This window comes from Protomyctophum parallelum (genome assembly GCF_964188405.1).
Source record: "Protomyctophum parallelum genome assembly, chromosome: 7".
Taxonomy (NCBI): Eukaryota; Metazoa; Chordata; class Actinopteri; order Myctophiformes; family Myctophidae; genus Protomyctophum; species Protomyctophum parallelum.
Genome location: NC_139705.1, coordinates 36,421,031 through 36,442,182, shown reverse-complemented (window position 1 = coordinate 36,442,182; position 21,152 = coordinate 36,421,031). Strand labels below are relative to the sequence as shown.

General features: G+C 42.1%; 1 protein-coding gene across 1 annotated transcript; it reads left to right on the top strand.

The window, feature by feature from the left end:
- Positions 1–977: 977 nt before the first annotated feature.
- On the top strand, positions 978–13,198 carry LOC310862064 (keratin, type I cytoskeletal 18-like; the record flags this gene model as incomplete). The annotated part of the gene is made up of 10 exons (XM_083769801.1): positions 978–1,430; positions 2,817–2,899; positions 3,062–3,218; positions 4,526–4,687; positions 5,139–5,264; positions 5,819–6,042; positions 6,714–6,828; positions 7,779–7,853; positions 11,829–11,970; positions 13,173–13,198. 10 exons carry the CDS (start codon positions 978–980, stop codon positions 13,196–13,198), a joined length of 1,563 nt encoding a protein of 520 aa, XP_083625927.1.
- Between the last annotated feature and the right edge of the window lie 7,954 nt (positions 13,199–21,152).

Here is a 21,152-nt window from a genome sequence, read left to right as displayed (position 1 = left end):
AAGGATAGTTATGCTTTTTATGATTTATTAAATATTGCTGATAATTGCTTTAATAGCTTGATTGATTAATACTATTTCTAACAATATATTAATAATGATCACTTGGGAAGTATTGTACCACATGTTTCAAGATTCAAGATATGTATTTGTTAGTAGTACAAACTAAGTACAAAATAGTACAAAGTATGTACACTTTGAGGTGCTAAGGTGCAGTATATGCATGAGTCATACGTCTCATTATATCCATATATGCCTATGTACAGTAGGCCTACTTAGCCCAGGCCCCAGACTCTCTCTACTTTCAACAGCAGTAAATAAAACTAGCAATGAATCAGGTCTCAGACTCAATTTCACTTAATTTATAACTAGCTACAGCTCAACATAGTTGTAAAGTGTAAATCATTAAGCTTCAATTCACATCGCTATTTTGCACACTGATGGGAACATGGCCATCACAGTTAAATCCTCTGTGTTAATGTACAGTATCCATTTATAACTCAATGAAATTTGAGTGTTGAACTGCTGTTGTTGATTGTTATTTAAGGGAATTTAAGGGATCTGTATAAAAACCACTTCAATGGTTGGAGGTTGTCTCCCTTCTTTTCCATTTAAAAATGTAGACCCTGGTAGGACATCTACATCAACTCATATTTATTCTCCCACATGGCTTTGAATCACGGGTATTAGGGTTTACAGTTTGGCTTTTACAGTGTGGTAAAGTTGGCCGATAGGCTAACTACAATTTATCACTCTCTCCTTTCAGGTGATAATAGTGTCGTAGAATACAAATACTACAGCATCATCTTAGGTGTGGTGTCCAAAGTCTAAACACAGGAGCCAAAGGTGAAAACCAATAGACTGCGTAAAAGGTGTGGCAGGACTGTATAAAACATCTTGTCTCTCCTGCAGACAGCACTCTGAGATCCAGCAGCCTCTCGTCAGACTTCTGTCCACTGATATCTACTCTACTTACACCAATGGAGCCTCTTTATAGACGTCAGAGCTCACAGCTCTTCTCCTCAGGCTCCTCTTCACGGCGTGCAGAGAGGTCCTACCCTGTCTACGCCAACAGCGTCAGCGGAGGAGCCGGGGGCTATGGCACCAGGATCTCCACTAGTTCCATTGGCGGTCGGGTGGGCAGTGGCTTCGGCAGTGCAGGCTTCAGCAGTGGCTTCGGCGGTGGCTTCGATTACCAGGCCTCCAGCACCCTGGAGTCCAATTCTCATGGGTCTTTCCGAATCGGTAACGAGAAGGCCACCATGAATCACCTCAACGATCGCCTAGCCACCTACCTGGAGACAGTGAGGAACCTGGAGCAGGTCAACCAGAGCCTGGAGATTAAGATCAGGGAGGCCATTGCCAACAGAGGTCCCAGCGAGGAGCGAGACTATGGCAAATACAACGCCATCATTATGGATCTGAGGGCCAAGGTGAGTGACAGCCATGATTCAAAAATAATAATAATAAATTTCATTTTGGGGTTTTTAGATTTTTTTCCTTTTGCATAAATCAGTACTATTGAACACCATCTGTGTGTTGGTTAGAAAAATATTGAACCAATGAAAAGTAGTAAAAAAGCGCTTCAGACAAAACCTCAAACTAACTCCACCACCTCTCTCCCTTTCATGCAGGTAATTGACAATAAAGTCACAACAACTTTTATGAGGCAGTATTGCTTTGTTTTAAAAATATATGGTTTTCTTGACATTTTGGAGGTTGTTTCTTCCCGACAGAATACTGTATGTATTGGTTCTCACACTGCCCACTGGTGAGCCATGAGGATATCACGTGGCCCCCCAAATGATTGAACAAGATTTGCAGAGATTTGAACAAGATTTGATTGAAAATATAACATGAATATTAAGAAGTGCTAACAATAAAAATAAAATAAAATAAAATAATAAAAATTTGTTCCATTGATCCAAGCCGGAGCACAATCGCTTGATTGGTCAATAAGATAAAAATGCATGAGCCTGCCATGTTAACTGATCAGATGGGTGGGGCAAGGGCACGGATGCTTTCAAGATTTTACATAAAAGGTTGAAGACGTAAGTGATGTGATATAATTCATAATTTTGAATCACTTTATCTGAACACTGGAAGTACAAAAAAGAAAAAGAAAAAAAATGATTGGTTGGTTGTTCATAAAAAAATAGATGGAGGATTTGAACATTGCCACTATAATTAATATTGAACATCATGCTTTAACTTATTGACCAACATCTCTTTTACCTTCTTCAGCTCTGCCTGTTCCACTTTAATATAACTTCATCATGACCAGGAACACAATTAACCCTTTTGTTGATGATTCTACAGACAGATAGGGATGTTGTAGATTGCTTTATTTATAGTTACTGTATCTAAAACCAAATAAGGCTTCAAAGAGTTCAGACTCAAAGAGTTCTTTCACAACCTTTATTACTTGGACTTCGACCGTGGGTGAATCTCTGCTGTCCAGTGATAAACTGCTCAATGACTGATACTCTAGATTTACAGCATGCTATTAACCCACAATTATCCCTATATGATCTATATGATGTACTAGCCATCAGAATGGCTGATGAGAAAAGCAAACATGAAATGTCATGATGCTATCACAGTATATGTACACAGCAATATCACTCACTAGTCACTGTCCATTTGTACACTCTTTTACACTCAATCTCTCATCTACAAGTTCTCAACATGTCATAATGTTCTCGCGACACGATCCCAGCATATGACATACTTATGTTATACTCTGCATTTCACTGTGGTTATTTCACAGATTTCTGAGCAGGAAAGCAAAAATCTTTTTCATGTCTCCTTTCACTCAGATCTTTGATATGATAAAGGGCAACGCGCGCCTCTCCATCGCGCTGGACAACGCAAGTCTCGCCTCCGACGACTTCAAACTCAAGTGAGTGGCTAGCTTTGTCTAGGCTCCATGTTTGTGTTCAAGTCATTAATGAACGGCCAAATAATTGTTCCGCATGAAACAAACAAACCCAAACACGAGTTAAACCCATTTCCAGAACATAACAATGATATTATCATAACCTGAAGTGAACCTCTCTTTCAGGCTGGAGTATGAGGTTTCGATGCGAGCAGCGGTGGAGGCGGATGTGAACCGTCTGAGGAGGCTCCTGGATGACACCAACGTGACCCGTCTCCACCTGGAGACCGACATCGAGGGTTTGAAGGAAGAGCTGATCACTCTGAGAAAGAACCACAAGGAGGTGACTCTAAAACCATTTATTGCAATGATATTGCATCGTATCTATTGTAATGATATTGCATTGTATCTATTGTAAATGATAGTAGTTCTGTTCCAGTGATGCTCCAGAACAAGCTGCGCAACATGACACAGTTCACAACCCCGCCAAAGCAGAGCCTAAATATACACAGATATTACATGGACCTGATAGACATTGTGAACCACTCCGAGTCTCCGACAGAACCCAAAGATATACAGAAATTATAAGAGATACACGTGCACCTGCATTGAATGACATGCTGACATATTTAAATCATAAATGCTACTACAAGAGAAGGCTATGGGGATGTGGAGGGAGTTTGATCAGTCATCGTGTTAGCAGCGATATGTTGAGCATACATGTAGTGAATCTCGTCTGCTTGAAATGACTGCATACGTAGATTGAACAGGATTGTGGCCCTATGTGAGAGTGTATGTGCGTGGGACCGGCCTAACTTCCATGCCTGCCTGAACTATAGAGTGTCGCAGTCCCGCCCCCTTTCATGATGATGCCAGGCCCAGGAAATAATTCCCAATGCATTTTTCCCATAGACATTTCAAAAAGTATTTATTTAAAGACCTTTTAAGCATGGTACAAAGCCAACTCGAGTTGTGACAAATCATGACAATAAACACAATGTTTTGGGCCGATCAAATAATTTGTAAGAAGAAAAACAAAACAAAGTGTTGTATCCTGCCTTTTTTATTATTTGTTCGGCCCAAATGTCATGATTGTCATGATTTGTCACTTGGTTTTGTCCGCGGCGTAAACGTCTTTAAATAAATACTTTTTGAAAAGCCTATGAGGAAAATGAACAGGGAATTATTTTCCGGGTCTCTCGAGGGAGCGGGACTGCGACGCTCTATAGCTCCATGTCATAATAACACTGTAATGTGACCTATTTCAGCCAGATATTTATGAAAGAGGCAGACCACTTTAAACCCAAATATGGTACACAGATTCAACCTCTTCAATTCATACCCAGGAAAGATTTCCATTTATGTTCAAATATAAGGCATAGAGAATTTTGTTTTAGATTTGCGATTAGCAAAACTGTTATGCAATTGCTCATCTGCTGTATCTAATAAATCTACTCACTAGTTGTATTAATTCATGATCTGGAAGAGAATTCAGAGTAAGGACAGTCATTTTGTCACATTCAACATTTGAGGTGCTTAAAGTGCTGAGTTGTGATGAGCAGAGAGGAGAGACAGTTTTATTTAGCTCCCCAGTCAAATACAGACCCTCGTTCGAGGAAATAACTCCCCCTCCTGTTTCCTGATCAACAGGACGTGGCAGAGCTCCGTTGCCAGATCTCCCACACTGTGAACGTGGATGTTGACGCACCTAAAGGTCAAGACCTGGCCAGAATAATGGCGGAGATGAGAGAGAAGTATGAGAAGATTGCCCTGCAGAACCAGAGAGAGTTGCAGGCATGGCACGAATCACAGGTACGGTCAGCTCTAGCCAGACTCAAACGTCTATGACACTCAACAGCATCTGTTACAGTTCAATTCTGGTATTCAATTCTGGAATTATTTCGCTTTTTGACAACATAACTATCGGCAATTATGCAGCCTATGTGACCCAATTTGAACTACTTTAAACCCGAAGTGCCTATAATTTAACCATATCGTTATAATGTAGGTGAACATTTTTCAAAAATGTACTTAAAAAAAAAATCTGTTCATTCAGGTGTATATTTTACACCTAAACATGTATGTGTGTGTGTGTGTGTGTGTGTGTGTGTGTGTGTGTGTGTGTGTGTGTGTGTGTGTGTGTGTGTGTGTGTGTGTGTGTGTGTGTGTGTGTGTGTGTGTGTGCGTGCGTGCGTGCGTGCGTGCGTGCGTGCGTGCGTGCGTGCGTGCGTGCGTGCGTGCGTGTGCATGTTCTGCTGTCCAGATGACAGAGGTGCAGGTCCAGGTGACAGAGAACACAGTGGCTCTGAAGGAGGCGACCATGACGGTGACAGAGACCAGGAGGAGATGGCAGGCCCTGGAGATTGAACTGCAGTCTCAGCTCAGTCTGGTAAACACTGTCTGTCATACTGTGTGAAACTGCTTAATGTCTACCAGTGTCACAGCAGTACACAGAAAAATCCTGTGTTAAAAAAAAAACTACATTTTCTTACTGTGTAATAATTTCACTCCAAATCACTCCTTGTGTTCAGTTGAAACTAAATGGAAACTAAATGAAAACTAAGCTATGATGACTAAAATAATACTAAATATATTGACAATTTAGTCAACAAAAACTAGACAATTTTTTTAGGAAGGGAATAGTGGACAAGAGCTCCAGTATAGATAAAAGACAGTTCATTTTACACTTGGTTGCATATATTTTCAGCAAGTGTACAATCAGCCATTATGACGCAATCATTTTTAGTCGACTAAATCAAAACGATCGACCAAAATCTTATGATATTTAGTCGACTAAAACTAGACTAAACAGTAAAACATTCCAGGTGACCAAAATGTGACTAAATGAAAACTATTCAATGACTAAAAGTTAACTAAAATCTAAATGTGCTGTCAAAAAATCAACACTGGAATCAGTCTAATCCCCCCTTCTGTCCCCAATAGAAAGGAGCCCTGGAGGCGTCTCTGAGGGACATCGACATACGCTACAACATGGAGATGGAGAGGTACAACGGGTTCCTCCTGCGTTTCCAGGCCGAGCTCACCGAGATCCGCACAAACATCCATCAGCACACGCGAGACTACGAGATCCTGCTCAACATCAAGATGAAACTGGAGGCCGAGATCTCAGAGTACAGGCGGCTGCTGGAGGGTGGAATAGACTTCCAGTGAGTATACATACAGTACTGTATGGAGAGGAACCAGGCACAACAAACATGGCAGTGTTTTGGAAACTGCTATTTAAAGCCTTTGTTCCGCTGGCTTCGGTGGAAGCTACTGTTTTAGGCGTATTAAAATGAGCCACGGCAAGAGCTTTGTCCTTCTCCGCGAACCTCGTTGAAAATTTCAAATTAGATTCAAATGAGCTTCATGCAAACACGGAACAATGCAAGCCAAGTTCAGCGCTCTATAACACTCACGTCCTTGTCAACGCAAGAACATATTTCACTTTTATCCCCAGGAACCCTAGCACCCCTATTCTGGGCATATTGGGCAAAAATAGGTGAACTTTTCCCGAACATGTCAGATGTACACATCGCAATGCAAAACGCTGTAGTGTAAGCTTGCCTTGTAGATCGTCGATTTGGTGTGTAGGGAAAAAAGAAGGGTGTACAGAACCCCTAAGGGACCCCCATCCACAGGTTTAAGTTGTTAAAGGAGCATTACTAAAATACAGACAAAACTAAATGTTTTGGTCTCACTTGACGTACTAGCCAATAGTATAGTATATATAGTAGTATATATATATTAGTATACTAGCCAATTTTCTTCTACCAGATAAACCTGTAACTGAAAGAAGAAGCCTTGCATCTAACATTTTACATTTAATTTCTTTCAGACTTGAAGATGCACTTCATTCGAAGACAATTCAGACCAAAGTGGTGACCATCATTCAAACTCTGGAGGATGGCAAGGTCGTGTCGGAGAGCAAGGACGTCAAAGCCACTGAAAAAGTAGTGGAGGGATAAAAGTCATTAAAAGTCATATGGAAAAAAAAATCAGTAACAAAGTAATAAATGCCCAACTAAAGGAAATGTGTTGTCTTGGCTCAATAATGTAGGTCACACTGGCAGACATGCGGTATGTGTGCGTATAGTTACACCTTCTATATTTATCACGTCTTTATTTGCCATTGGGTGAGGGGAGTGATAAAATTCCTGCTACGCAGCGAAAATAACAGATCTACAAGAACACAATACATTGAGATGAGATGCATATAGTGAGCTTGTAACTTGCTGCTATTTTCGCCACGGCAGGTTGAAAGTGGTTAATAACTGATAAGCGTAAGCGACCTTGCTGCAGTAGGAACTTACTCTTCATGTGACTTTAGGTGTGTTACCCGTTCAAAATATATCAAATAAATAACGGTAGTGGATCGCACACACCAAGACTGCAGTTCAAAATATTGATTTCATTTTTGAACAGGGACAAACGTTTCTATCCCGCCTTCATCAGTGTCATCACTGATGAAGGCAAACGTTTCGGCTATCCAGCCTTCATCAGTATCATCACTGATGAAGGCTAGATGGCCGAAACATTTGTCCCTGTTCAAAAATGAAATAAATATTTTGAACTGCAGTAGGAACTTGGCATCAAACTATATATACGTATTATACAGCATATCTACAGACCTATATTTATAGTAGCTACTCTATATGAACAGACGTTCCAGCCTCCATTCAAGGAAATCTCCAAACAAGCTGACCTGCAGTAACTTAGTGATTACATATCGCCCCTGTGCTTGCCCCTTAGGGGCTGAGGGAGCTCCTATATAAAATAACTCCTCCATCACGTACCGTTCCCGTGAGGCTGGGCTGCCTTGGTCGCCTGCCAACGCTCCATACCACCCACCCCCCTCTGCTCTGTGTCCACAAGACATTGTGTTGCTCTATCCGCTCCTCAGGAATTCACAGTCCTGACCTGCAGTTACCAAGCTTTAGAGAAGGCCCCCTATTCCCAGGACTCTTGGTCCAATCCAGTTCTGTCCAGTATTCCCTGTTTGTTTTCATTCCCGTTAATCACTGTGATCTCCTCACAATGTTTGTTTGAGACAGAAGGACCTCTACTGGTCTAGGTTGACTCACTGCATAACTAAATTTTAATAAGCAGCTGGCTGACATGACGGAATTACTGGAAATGGTTGATAATTGGACCGCAAAGGTCAGTACACTTAGACAGATGATAACTAAGTTATCTGTGCTGAAACTCGCTGTCCCCAAAAAAACAGTTATAAATCAAAGCACTTTTCACCATTACAATGACACTTATTCAGTCTTATAAGACTGAATCACAGCGTTTCAAAAGACATGAATCATTTTGCTCATTTCTTGACAGACTGCAATCGAAATTGTTCTCCAATTACAGTTGGCCACTAACAATAGTTGTTTAATTTGTGCCGGTTTTCCAGTGCCATGTTCCATGCCCAACGGGCAGTTGTTATGTTATTAATGTGTTTGACAGTCCAGCATCCCAGTCTCAATATCTACTGGTCTGGAGGAGACCAGTACAGTAGCTGAAAAGCTGTCTTAGCTCTGAGACACACAGCTTTTGTTCCAGCTAAGGCTCTGCAGCCAGGCGCCACATATTAGAGGACTGAATGAATTTGGACACATGGATCAGGGACGGAGGGCATTCCAGAGGGAAAAAAATAGAAGGGAAGAAAGACAAGGAACATAAGAAAGAGTCAGAGAGAGAGTAAAACATCGGCAGATCTTTCCTGTGCATGCCTGTCATTCCTCATGGGCCCCTTGGAGAGCTACACAGTACACAGTACACAGCTACACAGAGGCACATACATCTATATTCTATCTATAGTTTTTTTGTTTTTGCAGAAGCATTCAAATCAGGAGTCGGAATAATGACAATATTAACAGCTTCTTTCAGTAAACCCACAGATACAAAGTTCAAATTTAGGTATTACGCAAAAGGGGGGGGGGGGGAAACATACATGAAATACAGGATCAATACGTTTTTTATTTTATAATTTATATTTTTTGTCCCACGATTTTGTAACCCATTTTTCACCCCTGTGTCAATCATCCTGTGATGTGATCCTGGGCTCTACACACCCTCCGCCAACCTAGGGAGAGCAACGGACTTAACTCATGCTTCCTTCATGCTTGAGTGTCCAAGTTGCTCCTTCACACCTGACAGGGGGGAGTTTCCCTGGTTGGACGTAGCGCGTGGAAGGAGCACGTTATTCCAACCAGTTCCTTTCCCCTCCATCAGGCGTCCCGGCTGGCCAGGGGGAGGCAGTTTAGAGACTGCAGGATTACTGCATGTTTTTGTGAGGGTACCTACCCTAGGGGACACGAGGAGAACATGCAAACTCCACACAGAAAGGCCCTTTCGCCAACCCTGCCTTCGGGTATGGGCACTGATGACGCGGAGGAGGAAACACGCCGCCAGCACCCACAGCGCCCGAGCGGGAATCGAACCCAGGACCTTCTAGCTGTGAGGCGACAGCACTACCAACTGTGCCACCATGCCCCTACAGGATCAATAAGAATTGAGAATAAAACATGTTTAGACAAAACAAGACAACAAAACATCAGTCAAACAGCTAGTACATGTCCATGACACATCCATAATCGACATGACAGCACAGCACCCTGGCCACAGCAGACCTTCAAATCAACACTCCAGCATATATCCTCAATCAGCGATGGATTCAATTTCCCGGACGAATTGAAAGAATGGACGCCATATCCTCTCAAATTATTGGAGGAATCTAATCTTTTCTCATTTTAGGCAATACAGGCTGTCTCTTATCCAGTGAGTGTGAGAGAGGGAAGTGGGTGATTTCCAATTGGTCAAAATTAGTCTCCTAGCCAATAAGACTGACAAAAGCCAAAACATCCTTCTCTGGTTTAGAGAGCGAGGGCACTGGGGGGCATACATCTATACTTCTAAAGCTTTGGTTGTGATGCCTATATTGCAGTTATGTCACTTCTCTTATTTTCTTCTTTTTTTGTTTTTTGAAGACGGAAACAAAACGTGCCAGTGGGAGCAGCAGTTCCAGTGGCTCAAGTTCACACAGCGACTCTGATTGAAGGAGCATTTGGTGTACTGTTTCGTGGATTTCATATATATATATTTTTTTCTATTTGTATTTCATTTTTCTAATGTTTTGTTTTAAACCAAAGGAGGACAGTGTCAGGAATTAGTCTTCAGTATGAGTACATATACCTGGTGAATGAATATATTCTTAATTAAATCTGATCGTTAAAGAACTCACATGCATAATGGAACTTTATTATAGCCATAACAAATAACAATTTACTGTTTTACTTTAATGTTACTGAATAAACCCATTTGCAGGGAGTCAGTTATCAACAGTCAAAACAAAACAAAACAAAAAAATATTTAATGTGAACTTGGATTTCTATGGCGGTCAAACTGTGGATGAGTGAGAGCAATGTCTCCGGAAGAAGAAGAAATCCACCTCAAAAGGATGACATAGAGCAGAATTATATTATAACTTAATTGTGCAACAAAATGAGCACTCCCAAATGGAACCAGGTGTCAAAATGCTTTGATGACGGGTGTCAGGAAAAATGTGTAGATTAAATCTTCACATAGCATCAAAGGTGTCTTCATCAGAGTTAATTAATTAAGCAATAACTCACTTCAGGCCATGTAAGTTTCACATATCACAACTAAGGGGCTTGTTGGTTCTCCACATAAGGCTAAAAAACACCCCTTCGCAATGACAACCATGGCCTGATAGTGACAGTGTGAGAGAGAGGGGTTGACATGCAGCAAAAATTGTATTTGAATCCAGGCCAGCTGCAAAAACAAAAACTGCTTATCATATCACAGCCAGGGCAAGATGGAAGGTATTGGCACAAGGATTTCCTCAACAAAAGATTGTATTGATTGGCACAAACCTCTTTTCACCTGTACAGTATGGCCTTTGTGCATTAGGCCATACTAGGCTTGCATAATACAAGAACAACACAAGGACGTCATTGTCATGACTCTTTGTCTCTCTTGGCGAGGTGGATGGCATGAAGCACTATTCAGGTGTCTGCCATTTCTTGGTCACTCATCAAATCAGCTAGGCTCCCCAGACCGTCCTTTTGAGTGCTTTTGGTTTCTTCTGCCTCTTCAAAACCTGTGTCTAAGATTATCATCCTTTCCTTAATGAGTCTAGTCAGTCTACATGGACCTGAGCTTGTTATGAACTTGCAAATAAAAGCAGAAAGTGTTCTCCTGTTGCAACAATTCTAGAATTGTTACAGAATTGTTGCAAACAAAATAGATTTTCTTTCCTATACCAATAGCAGTAAAAAGATTATTTTGAGAACGTCTTCTGCAAGGCGTTCCTGGACAACACCAACATGCCATCCACCTGCGAGAGACATCATCAAGTGTGTTGATAGTACTGACGTCATTGTTGCTCGTGTATTACAGTATGTAAGTTGCAACAAGGCTCAGCTTCCGCCCTAAAGCCCAAATGCCATTCTGTACAGGCAATACGAGGTTATAGTGCCAATCAATACAGTCTGTGAAAAGCTGGGGAAAGCCTTCCAGTTTCCCATGCACTGATGGGCTGTGATACAATGAGCAGTTTTATTTCAAACAAAACAACTGCTTTCACAAAGTATTGGGAGGAAATGAAAAGTCTAAGTCACTTTGATTTGAAAACAAATATTGAAAGATTTCCTGTAGCCAGAAATAATAATAATAACAAAGGGGTTGAGTGTATCACTCTGGATGAGTTGAGGTGTAATACCTGCCTGTCTCTCATGCCACCGACTGAAGATTAATTTATGCAGCATGTATGACCATTATGTACCAAGCTGTTTGGTGCACACCGACAATGCAGTTGTCATGGGGCTTCACCCCGCCCTCTCTCACCTTGATGGGGGAGAACAAATGTGTACACATCTGTGTGTACACAGCATACGTATATGTATTGTGTACACAGCATGCTGTTTGTGTACGACAGCTCAGAGACCTAGGCCTTCACCAGAGCATGTGGAACTGGATACTGGATTTCCTGATGAACCACTGCCAAGTGGTGAAAATGGGCAACATCACATCACACTCTCTGGCCATCAACACAGAAGCCCCTGAGTCAGGGATGCATGGTGAGTCCTCTCTCCTCTACTGTACACACACACACAACTACGTGGCCACACACAGATCCGATGTCGTCAGGAGGTTTGCTGACGACGTGACAGTGATGGGGAGGATTGTCGTCGTCGACGAGACTAACTACAGGGATGAGGTCAGATAACTGACACATTGGTGTAAGGAAAACAACATCACTCTCAACATACTGATTTTTAAACCGTTCCCATCTTGCTGCTACCAACATTTTGAACATTTTATTTTCATGAAAGGGAACGAAAGGGAATGGGATTTTTTGTCTTTGTTTTTACTTTAACGATATTATTTGGGGCTTTTTGCCTTTATTGATAGATTACAGTAGTTTGACAGGAAAGGGGAGAGAGATGGGGGGAATTTACGCAACAAAGGTCGTCGGGATCGGGACTCGAACCCACGACACGCTGTCAGGCTGGATTACTAGCCAAGGTGCCTGGACCGCTCGGCTGGCCCAGGCCGGGGAATGGGATTTTTGGAAGAAAAATAAAACGTTAAGAAGATATATTGATATTGAAAAGGTATCACCCTCCGCCCGTCATGGCATGGCGATCGCTTTAGCTTTAGCTCAAGGCTCAAGTTTGCTTGAGCTGGCACACCTCTGTCGCTGTCCCAGTTGTTGCTATTTAAAAAAACATTTTAAAATAGTAAAAATGGCAAATTAGTTTAGGGATAAGGGGTGGCGCAAGATATAGCCCCTGGTCTACTACCCATATTCCATCATTATGGCTTCCAAAGCTTGCATGATTGGTCCGTTTCGAACAAAATGCCACAAATCATGAACACAGCGTGCGATTTCCGTGAAATTATACACGGAACAATTAGGCGGAGGATGAACACATTTATTTATTTGCTAACACAGATTTTAGCCATACATCACGCAGATTGATATACACTGTCTCTATAGTCATGTGATCAACACAGATCTGTTTGATTTGTCATATTCCATCCTGATTGGCTACGATTGACACCTAAAGTTTGCACGACTGGCCCATTTACAACAAAATGGCTCAAATCATGAACACAGCGTGCAATTTCCGTGAAATTACGCATCCACATTCCCTCTACGCCAATGAAGAAATGCCACTTAAATGTTTTCACATCAGCCTCATGGTGGCGCTATAACAGGTCTGTTTTACCTATAACTGCACCGATCTGTGTACAACTTTGTTTGCGCACTCCCTAGAGGCCAAGGAAAAAACTTCTCCTTAGCCAATTTTCCATATCTGCCTGTTATAGAGCCACCATGAGACAGATTTTTGCAAAACCCATTTCTTTACATTACTCGGACATATTTTATCCATACATCATGCAAATCGGTATACACTATCACAAACACTCCTATCCTCCTAGTGGAGACCTGTGCCCCGAGGGGCACTTTTTTTAGTTCAAGTTTGTTTCCAGTAATCATCAGCACCTCACCACAACTATTGTGTGCGTTACCTTCTCTACTAAATCCTATCAATCAACATTTTCCATAAATGTGCCAGGCTAATGAGATAATTTATGTAGTTCCTGTGCAGGTTGTTAACATTTGTGGGCTAGAATTATTAAAATCATATACCGGTAATAGGAAAAAACATTCTGGAAAAGAAAAAAAAAACGCTAAATTATATACAGAGGTTACCAATTACCAATGATTCAACCAAACGGTTGTGAGTAGTTGCATGTAGTTACATGAAACCAATGGCAGTTGCAAGGAGTAGCATTGGTGTGACATGTCCTTAAAACTGTTTTGTTGCAAGGAGTTGCATTGGTGCGGTTTGGGCCTAATTCATCGCTTAAATTTATTTTAAATATTTAGATATTCTCAGGAAGACTGTTAAAATAGCAGATATACAACCTCATAACACGTCCCAATGTCACACAATATCAGCTTGGTCTGGTTCTTACATCGCTGACCAAATACAGCATCATTCTCTCATTTACAAGGACATGATTCATCAGGAGTATGTTTTACTATGATAGATATTAACTGGATTTGTTCATCTTATAATCTATCAGGGTGGTGACATGTGATTTGTTTTCCTGCCGTCTGTATGGTGCAATGTTTTTGGCTTTAGTTCAGGGCGGTGCTGCAGCCAAGTCATGAATAAAGTGTTGCAATCGCACAGGAATGGATGTCAGACGCAGCTAGCTCACATGGTAAAGGAAGGGTGAGGCGAAACTGCAGCAGGAAAACTCGCACTGGAAATATCATCTGTTGCAAACGCATTGCATCAGCCAGGGCTTACGGCATTGTGACCCACTCCAGGTCATTTTGACAGACCGTCTGCAGACAGGAATTGGCCTTTCGGAGGCTATCAGTGACCTAATAACAAACCTCTGTCTGTCAGTGTGTAATTAGTGAGTCCATTCAGAACTTTCTCCAAGTTATGAGTCACTTGTGATAGGTCGGAGACCTGCAGTATGAAGACCTCTCTAATCTCCAGTATCTGTCTCCCCTCGCTAAAGCTAACCAGCTCTCTCTCTCTCACACACACTCACAGTCACACACAATCGTGCGCGCACACACACACACACACACACACACACACACACACACACACACACACACACACACACACACACACACACACACACACCGTACACCCACGCACGTGCATGCAGGCATGCAATCTCCCCCACCCTCTCAGAAGACTGTTTCCCCTCTGCATCACACATCTGCAGGGCGTGCCGGGCGTGAGTCAGTCGGTCATGGTGAGCTGGGCCCCATCCCAAAAGGAGAGAGAGGGAACAGGAGGATTGGGGGTGGGGTAGAAATTAAGTGGGGGAGTGGGAAGAAGGGTCAAGGTTAATGGGTGGGTTGACATAAGTGTTGCAGAGGTCTGGGTCATCAGTGCTGTGACAGTTAAGACATGGCCCTCCAGAGCACCATGGGTGGCCCTGCCCTGCAGGTTCAAGTCCTGTCCATGTCTCTCCTACAGTATGCGTCTCCATCTCAGCTATCCTACTGTCTGTCTCTCCTATAGTGTTACGTAGTTCTAGTTTCCTACAGTCTCTCAGCCTCTGTAGACATTTTTAAAGCTCAGCTCAAGACCCACTTCTACAACATTGCTTTTAATTGATATATTTTTTTTTGTTTGTTGTTCATGTCCTCACTGTATTGCATTACTGCTTGTTTTTTAATGTCGCTGCCTTGCTTTTCTTTTGTTCTCCATTGTTCTGTAAAGCACTTTGAGCTGCATTTCATGTCATGAAAGGTGCTTTACAAATAAAGTTTTATTATTATTATTATTACATTGTCAGGAGGCGGTGGCTCAGGGATAGAGTGGCTGGATGGTAACCACAAGGTTGTCAGTTCGAAGCCGGGCTCCGCCAGAGTTAGTGTCGAAGTGTCCTTGAGCAAGACATTGAACCCCTAATTGCGCCTGATGTGCTGGTTGGTGCCTTGCATGGTTTCCGGTGAATGTAATGCACAATCTATGTAAAGCACCTTGGATAAAGGCACCATTTACCATTTTATTGTCTTAAGTGTTTAGCTAAAATCGACCTCCTGGTGGCACTATAACAGGCCAATCTAAACAGAATTGGGCCAGAGGTTCTGTTCTGTGCCAATGGTGCTGGAAATTAGCTGTTCACAGACAGACGGACAGGGTGCAAAACATAGTCTCGGCCACACCTTCGGCCTGGCGGGGAAAAAAATGGAGTCGACTACCGGCTCTCCTGTTCAGAAAGACATTGATTGATTGATTGATTGATTGATTGATTGATTGATTGATTGATTGATTGAAATAAAACCACGGAAAGTGAATAAGTAAAAAACAATTACATAGTGAAGTATGGAGGTTTACGAGCACGTTATTAAATTGTCCATAGGATATTGGGGTATTAACAGTTTGACTGCGGAAAACGATTTACCGGACTTTTAATCAACCCCCCTTCACTGCCGAGATTGTTGTATTACCTTTAGAGCATACGCTGAATTATTTGGGCTTTTAATCCGCGAAAATCCAGCAAAAAAAGCTCCCCTGGTTTGTTATGATCCGAGTGTAGCATCCACCATCTTGGTGCACCCGGAAGACGCACACAAGACTGGTCTCAATGAGGCGTTGCACCCCATTCGTTTACATTGGCCTCAATTTCCCAGAAGCCCTAGCAGCCCACAGCATGTGACGATTTCCGGTTTCTTTATCACAACAGATGCACCTACTCTCTTTCTCCGCGGCGAAGAAGAATTTTCTTTTTTTTGTTTACATTACGGCGGATTAAACACATAAAACAAAACTCGCGTATGTCCGATATGGCAGCGACATTAACCTGGAGTAATCCATTCAAAGCACGGAAACTGTTAATTTGTTGTGTTAGTTCAGACTTTACAGATGGGACCTCAAATATAAGCCAGTACTTGAGCAGGTGAGTCCTTTTTTCCAATCTAGCAGCAAAGTGGTGTAGGGTGGTAGTTTTCCATCAATAGCCTTAAAAAAATAAAATATAAACTGGTGCCAGTGCCTAGATACAATTGTGAGTGCTGTAGCTTTTACCAGTGATAAAACGTTAAGCTTTTGAGAATAGCATACATTTTGTTCAGAACCAGTTTGAGTGAGATGAGTGCATCTTGCAGGGTGTTAAAAGCTTGTTTTTCCATTGCTAATTGGGTAGTGTCAGCTGTACAATAAATAATACTGTCATCAGCATATACATGGGATTGGCAATCTTTTAGCTTGGAGACTATAGTCATTTATCTAAAAAAGAAGTTGTTCAAGGTCACATTAGGAATTAGAGGAGGCATGGGAGCAGAGTGCAGGGAGGAGTGAAGGAGGAAAGTGGGTGGTGATGAAGACACAGGATAAAAGGTGGGAGTGGACTGGGTGAAACCAGCGCAGGGCAGAGGTGAGACGTGAGAGAAACAGAGGACGGGATTGTGGGAGACAGAGGGGAGTAACCCGCAAGGCCAAATCCAAAACTTCAAAGATAGAGACAAAAAAACAGAGTGTCAGCATGTGTGTGTGTGTGTGTGTGTGTGTGTGTGTGTGTGTGTGGGTGTGTGTGTGTGTGTGTGTGTGTGTGCATATGCGTGTGAGAGAGAGAGAGAGAGCGAGAGAGAGAGAGACAGATATAGAGGGTGAAGCATGAAGTTAGAATAGAACTAAGGCAGCGAGTCATCATCCGCCTGCCCACACTTTTCTTCCTAGTTTTTCATTTTTCTTCTCACTGGAGAGCAGGAATGCCCAAGACATGGCTTCCCGCCATGAAGAAAAAAAAGAACACTCAACATGTGTGAGTCGGCCGTCTGGTCTCCATGGAAATGGGGCCCAAAAGAACCTAGTGACCAGGAAGGGGAGTCGGTAACTGCAGACCCAGAGGACTGCATGTGATGATTACCCCCTTCTGTAAGGCTAAAAATACCAGACGTCTCTCTGGCGTGTATATGAACCTAAAATGACTCCTTCGGAAAGACTGTTCTCTGAGAGTTCAGGCTGTTCCCAAGTCCGACTCGGGAATATTTATTTTCTTTTAACCACTTAAGCACTATTTTATTCTTCAGCTATTTGAAAATAGCGGATCTACAAGCTATTCTACAAGCTGATCTGCAATTTTAGAAAAAATGTGGGGGAAAAAATAGACATTCCGCCTATAATGACATGCCCAAAATAATGTCGCCATGGTGAAGTTGGTTAACCGAGAAGGTAATAATCGTAAACGTATAGCTTTACATGATTCAGCCCGCTTCATAAAAATAGCATTAATTATATAGGCTTCTTTTCCACACAAAGGAGCTTGTTTCGATCCAGTTACTCTGGAAATGTGTTATCCAAGATAGTTTCGCTAACCTAACCTTGACATTCTTTAAATGAGTAACGGACCTGACTAACACAGATTGCAGAGAAGGTTGAATGGAGTAAAATAGTAAACTGCACAATGCTGCCTTAATTGTTCCGAGGTATTTCTGATGATTTCATGAGATGGTTATTTCATTGAACTGTCATGGAGTCAAGGGCTACTGGCCACAAGGGCTTTTCAAACAGCAGCAAAAAATCATTGTGTTCCTCCCCCTCAGTTTCACAGATAAGATGTACAGTATACAGCCTTTTCTCCAAGTTGGAGTCTTTCCAACCTGTTGTCTTTGTGTTACAGAGCAGTGTATCACAATATATAATAATTCATTTAATGTGTCCATGTGTAACTCTGAGAGTGTACAAAAGCAACATTTCCCAGTGATTCAAGATTTAAGATTGAAGAGGGATTTTTTGGGTTTGTTTGTATAAACAGCGTTGGTTTGACATATGCTCTGCTGACTATGTTAATAATGACAATTACAATATATGACAACATGCCGATTCAAGAAAACAATCTTTTATAAATATTATGGGGGAGAGTGTATGGGCAGGGGGTTAAGTTCAAAAATAAAAATAAAAGGGAGAATAATGAGAGTGTATTATTATATGCTCTGTTGTAAGCAAAGAGGGGGGTTACAGAATGATGTCAGTTTTGTTTTGCTTTTCTAATCACTCAAGGCTCTGATAGCCTCTGAGCCTCAGAGACGTACTTTCAGACGGGCATCGATGATTAACGCGGACGTTGTCACCTGAATCAACGACAGGTCTGCTCCAGGTCTGCTCATGAGGGGCGCGACAACGCAAACGTAAAAAATAAATCAGACCAGTCGGAAAGCGAGTGGTGCAACAGCACCCCCTATTGGTACTATAGTCCCACAGGGACAAAGCTGTTCCTTGGAGTGGTTGCACCACTCAAAAAGCTCAACACATTCCAGATCTAGTCAGTCGCGGGCGTGTGCACGAAACGAGCAACTGTGCGACAATTCACGGGAGCGCGCCCACGTTAATACACTTGCGTTGTCACCCCTTGAGTTCTCTGTGCGCACAAAACAAAACGCAGGTCTCATTGAAAATAAATGACTTGGTGCGTTAATCGTTATCCATCTGAAAAGGGCTTTAGGCCGAAACTGCCTATTGCTGGGGTGATGTCTGTCCTTGTTTTTGCTCTTCTCTGTGATTTACAGTAGTAGGCCATAATAGACAACAGAGGATGAACCACTACAGATACAGCCCTGTACTTTATTGTACCATGAATAGCTGATCTACAAGCTCGCAAGCAGCTAGAATAGCTATTTTTGCTATTTTGTGAAAACGTTTGAAAATATGTGATTTTTTTGGTTCAGTTTCTTTTCCCCCCCACCTGGCATGCCCAACTTTCAGGTGGCAAGTGGTTAAAGATTTATAGGCTCTAACTCACTGAAACTAAATTGCTGCAAGTTTATCTGTTATGTAACTGTTTTCCCAGCGTACTGTATACATTTATGCATTATTATGGAAAGGAAATTAGGGTCATGGAAACATACTCAGTAAAGGAAATGACTGGGCAAAACCTCAATAGAACAGAATAGAACAGAGACTTGGCCATTTTGTTAATTCATTTCAACCTCCTGATTTGACTTCAGATCATTGCAGGATGTACAGACCTGAGGGGTCCTGATTGCACTGATTGTTTTCAGGAAACGAATGAATGAAGGAATTCCATCACAGGAAGGGAGAGCCCGGTAGGACAAGGGTTGGAATATCCCCTTCCACTGAAACGGCATGCCCAGACAAACACACAACACACATACACTCACTCACGTCACACATGCACATATTACACGCGCACCCCACACACCTGCAGAGTACATTTGCTTGCACTTTGCTCATACACAAAAGGCCTGTGGAACATAATCTTGACAAAGCTCCAATGCCATTTGTTCCTGGTGGAAGCTAAACCCCAGAGCCTCTGGCTACAGTAAATGAGGCATGAGTTGAAATGAGCTGAGGACTGACCACTGGACTCTAAGAAATAAAGCTCTTCTCCAACCATTGAACCGTATAGTTCTGGGGTGTACATTGGGGAAAAATAGCAGACCTCATCACAACTGCTATTTTCGTTAAAGAGATGTATTAGTAAACTTGGAATTACAATTCAGCCTTAACTAGCCCTTGGGATTCCGGTCAACTAAACATAGAGCTCAAGGCCTGGGCAGCTTGTGTAGTGGTCCTGGCACCTACAGTAGGCTGCTAAGCCAGCCTGACGGCGTGTCGCGGGTCCGACTCCGGGTCCCGACACCCCCCCATCTCTCTCAGCATTTCCTGTCACCATACTGTACACTATTCAATAAAGGCAGAAAAGGCCCAAAAATAGCTTAAACATACAGCTCAAGTGACTAATGGTCGGTAGCGATTCCCCAATTAACTGCTTGTACTTGAGTCAGGGACAAATAAAGCCTTGGGAGTCTCTTAAATCCATGTAACCTAGAAGCACCACCAGAGTTTATCCTATGACTCAGGGATGTTTGTCATAGTTCCCCACATAACTACCGGTTTTAATGTTAATGTTATATATATAAGTATACACACAATTATAAGTTTCTCTTCACAAGAATGTGCATATCTCTACCCAAACTGAAATCTGTGAAAGTATCACTTTAATTCATCAACTCGCCAGTGATGCTATTTGCATAATTCATTACTGGTATGCATTATTCGATTTAATTGTGAGTATGTTTGCACAATTCCTTTGTGTGGAGTTTTGCATGATTTTCCAGTGAAGAAGATTACCTATCTAATGTGCTATTCAAACAAGTTTGAAAGTCTTTGGTATTCAGGGTATTGTGAAAAACCTCACCACAGTCACAAACACATATGTTAAGATTTGCTGAGCTTTTTTATTTCCGTTTATTTTTTCCAATGGAACGCCATCTGTCTGCCATGCAGTGTTTACCAGAGATGTGTTTTTTTCAGTCAGAACAAAAAGCTATTAATTAATCTGCAGTCAATTCCCTCACCGGTCCATTTGGCTCCATATGTACACTCTTAAATAATTAACTGTGTTAACTGACTGACTGCTGGTGATACCAGTTGTGCTGGGTCAAAGGTCAGACCATCGTGTTCCTATCACATTGTTTTGTTTACACGGTTTCCATGGTGACCTATACAGGAAGAGAGTGGCAGACAGCTCAGTAAACATGACGAGAACAAATGACTTGCTGGGGTTGTTTAGGTTAACGTGAGAGATCATATGACCCACAGCTGGACAGCATGTGTAGAAGTGCAGTGATACTATTCGACTACAGACACTATTATGTCTATTGTCTGTCTGTTGTGAGGCATACAGCGGTTAGTGGATAGGTTAGTTAAAATCAAATTAACTTTGTTTTCCCAGATGTATCAGTAGG